This window comes from Pteropus vampyrus, unplaced genomic scaffold, assembly GCF_000151845.1.
Source record: "Pteropus vampyrus isolate Shadow unplaced genomic scaffold, Pvam_2.0 Scaffold52, whole genome shotgun sequence".
In the NCBI taxonomy this organism is placed as follows: domain Eukaryota; kingdom Metazoa; phylum Chordata; class Mammalia; order Chiroptera; family Pteropodidae; genus Pteropus; species Pteropus vampyrus.
The window spans coordinates 3322580-3325963 of NW_011888833.1; the positions used below are offsets into that span (position 1 = coordinate 3322580).

Here is a 3384-nt window from a genome sequence, read left to right on the forward strand (position 1 = left end):
GCAAAAGGATTACATTTTACAGAGGGGGGAACTAGAGCTTTAAAGCCATTAAGAGACTTGCCTAATGTCACATGACAAATAACAGAACCACTAGATCTGTCCAGTCTTCCAAATATGACATACTTGTCTCCCTGCATGAGGAGAGCACCTTCTCACTTCATATCCCTTTACACTACAGAATGAAAGGAAATATGCTGCTTTTCAATTTTATAACAAGATAGTTATTACGGTTAATTTTTTGGTTTTATCAAAAACTGAGTGTTAGGCAACGATACTGAAGAGTGTATACTCGTCAGAGTCTACTGTTTTCTGTAATATGTCCGAAAGGTCCAACTGATAAGATCAAAAAGTAGTAAGTAATACAAAGCAAAATACTCTAGCCCTGGTGATCCATCGAGCACATTCCACGAGGTTACTTTTACTCAACAATTGTAAATCTCGCAGTAAGAGTAGCTCCTTAAATTGCTTTACGTCCCTCTTCCTATCCCTGACAGAAACCGGTGGCTGTGTGTCGTCCCGCAATTCACCTTACCCAGAGGTCATGTTCCGCATAGTCAAACAGAAGCCACACTTTCCGATCGGCGTGAGACAGAAACACCTTTTGGAGAGAGATGACATTTGGATGCTTGAGCTCTCGGAGTAACTGCAAAACAAAGGAGACCCATTAAAAATCTCTGCCATCAAAATGTTTAAAAAATCCAATCATCTGTAATTCAAAGACTATACAGACTCAATCTTCTTCAACTCTAGTAATTTTCGATCCTAAAATTCTAGTAAGTGCCTATACAATTTTCGCATGTCTATACAGGTGTTTCTTTAATAAATAAGGAAAAATCTGTGAGGGAAAGATACTGAAAAAACATAATAAAATAAATCTGTTTATCTTGTTATTGTTCAGTTGCTTTCTAATGTTGTTTTAATGTTTTATTGTGGTAAAATACATATAACAGAAAGATTACCATTTTAACAATTTTAAGTGTACAATCCACTAATATTAAGTACCCTCACGACACTGCGCAACCAACACCGCTATCCGTTAGAACATTTTCATGATCCTAAATAGAAACTTTGTATCCATTAAACAATAAGTCCCCATTTCCCTCGGTCCCTCAGCCCTCGCTAATCTCTATTCTACTTTCTGTTTCCATGAACTTGCCCATTGTAGGTATCTCAGTAACTCCTTTTGTGTCTGGCTTACTGCACTTAGCATAAGGCCTCGAAGGCTTCTCCATGTTGTAGCGTGCGTCAGAATTTCTTTCTTTTTTCCAGCTGAATACGGTTCATCACATGTATGCACACATTTTGTTTGTCCATTCATGTGCTGATGAATGCGAGTTGTCGCCACGTCTTGCCTACTGTGAATAACAGTGCTATGACCGTCGGCGGAGAGGTTGGGTACCTGATCCTCTGCTTTCGACTCTTTGGGGATAAACCTAGAAGCGGGACTGCTGGATCACGTGATAATTCTTTAACTTTCCGAGGAGCCACCGAACTGGTTTCCGCAGCCCCGGGGCCAGTTCTCACTCCCATCCCCAGTCAGTGCTCCAGGGTCCCCGCCTCTCGACAGCCTCACCTGCACTTACTGTCCTGTTTTTTTAACAGCCACATCCTAATAGGTATGAAGTAGTAACTCACTGTGGTTTTGCATCTCCCTAATGATGAATGATGTCGAGCACCTTTTCATCCGCTTATTGGTCCTTTGTGTGTTTTCTTTGGCGAAATGTCTGTTCAAGTCCTTTCCCCGTTTATGAATTAGATTTTTTTTTGATTGTTGTTGAGTTGTAATTCTTTATATAGTCTAGATATTAATCCCTTGTCAGATATATGATTTACAAATACTTTCCCCCATTCTGCTAGTTGTCTATGTTTTGGTATCACAAAACAACTGAACTTAGAGCAAATCTTTAGTTTGTAATTCTTTTAAAAATGAATTGCAACATTTGAAAATACATCTCTGTGAGATACAGTACCTAGTTTTTCAGGCATTTACATTATATGGTAAAGTTGATTAAAATTTTGTCATCTTTTCCATAAAATAATAAAGAACTTATACAGACAGAAGCATCTGAGTAGAACACGTTTTCATAAGTTTAACCTTTCTCATCTCCTCGGAGGACACTGTTCTATTTAAAATCTCTTATCTCCATTTAAAAACCTCTCAGTTAAAAAGCACCCACCCCCACCTACCAAGCAAAAACAAAATGACAGCAACGATGATGAGAAAAACTTCTTATGAGACTCGATATTATGTTTTTATCAGTTAAAACTAACTCACATACTGCCTTCCAAATGCGTCCCAAATAAATGACGGCCATGGGAGTGAAAGTCGAGGTCTTAGAACTTACAACTCCAATACCTTTTATGAGAACACCGCCGCCGAAAAGGGAATCCATGTGAATGTAACGTTAATGATATCTTAGGGTCTCTGACACGAATTCAGCAAAGACAAGACTGTAATTGGAATATACATTAAGTCACGTGTATTAACGATTATTGTCTAGAAAGTGGTACTTATTTTATTCAGGAGCAAGATTAAATCCAAGTTATATATTTCTGCTTTTAGAATATCATTTCATGTATGAGACTTAAGATATTATGTATAAATCCTCAGAAACCTAAAGGCCAGTGTCTAGAACTGTCCACTTCCTGATTAACAAACAGGGCAAAGCATCTGACAGGGAAAGCTGAGACCTCGTGGTCACCTGGGATCACCCGCTGGCTGAAGGAGTCAGACCTCGTGCTACGCTCGTCTCGGTTCTGGGTTAGTGCTTCCTCGGTGAGCTCACGCCCGGAACGCACTGCTCAGCTGGGCAGCTATTTCAAGTCCTTTCGGGAAAATGGCAGGGTAGAAATGATAACAAACTCCAAGGCTTTGGCAAAAGTTCTCTTCAATTCTTAGAAACCTACATATAAAGCTATTCTTAGCTATCGCCTCAATTTTACCTCCAAGATGAGATTTAGCTCCTGTATTAAAAAAAAAAAAAAAAAAAATTTAAAAGCAGCAACCATCTCATTAAGCGATTCTGGCTGCCAAGGAAGCATACGACATGCATTATCTCATTATCTCAGTTAATCGTGACTGACCCCATGAAATATTTGTATTACAGCAGTCCCCCGCTTATCCGTGGTTTCACTTTCCATGGTCTCAGTTACCATAATCTGAAAATATTAAATGGAAAATTCCAGAAATAACTGATGTTTTCAGTCGCACACCATTCTGAGTAGCATGATGAATGAAGTCTTGTGTCCTGCTTCGTCCAGAGTGTCCGCACTGTATAGGTCCCCAACCCAGCAGTCACTTAGTCACCTTCTCGGGCATCAGACCGACTGTCGTGGTATCGCAGTGCTTGTGTTCAAGTCACCCTTATTTTACTTCATAATAGC

General features: G+C 39.5%; 1 protein-coding gene across 1 annotated transcript in view; it reads right to left on the reverse strand.

Moving 5' to 3' along the window:
• Positions 1 to 3384, reverse strand: part of CDK8 (cyclin dependent kinase 8) — a gene marked incomplete at its 3' end in the record, with an annotated part of 85731 nt that overhangs the window by 43371 nt on the left and 38976 nt on the right. Inside the window, exon 3 of the mRNA XM_023530712.1 lies at positions 533 to 643. Coding sequence (XP_023386480.1) covers positions 533 to 643 — 111 coding nt within the window. The remainder of the gene's footprint in view (positions 1 to 532; positions 644 to 3384) is intronic.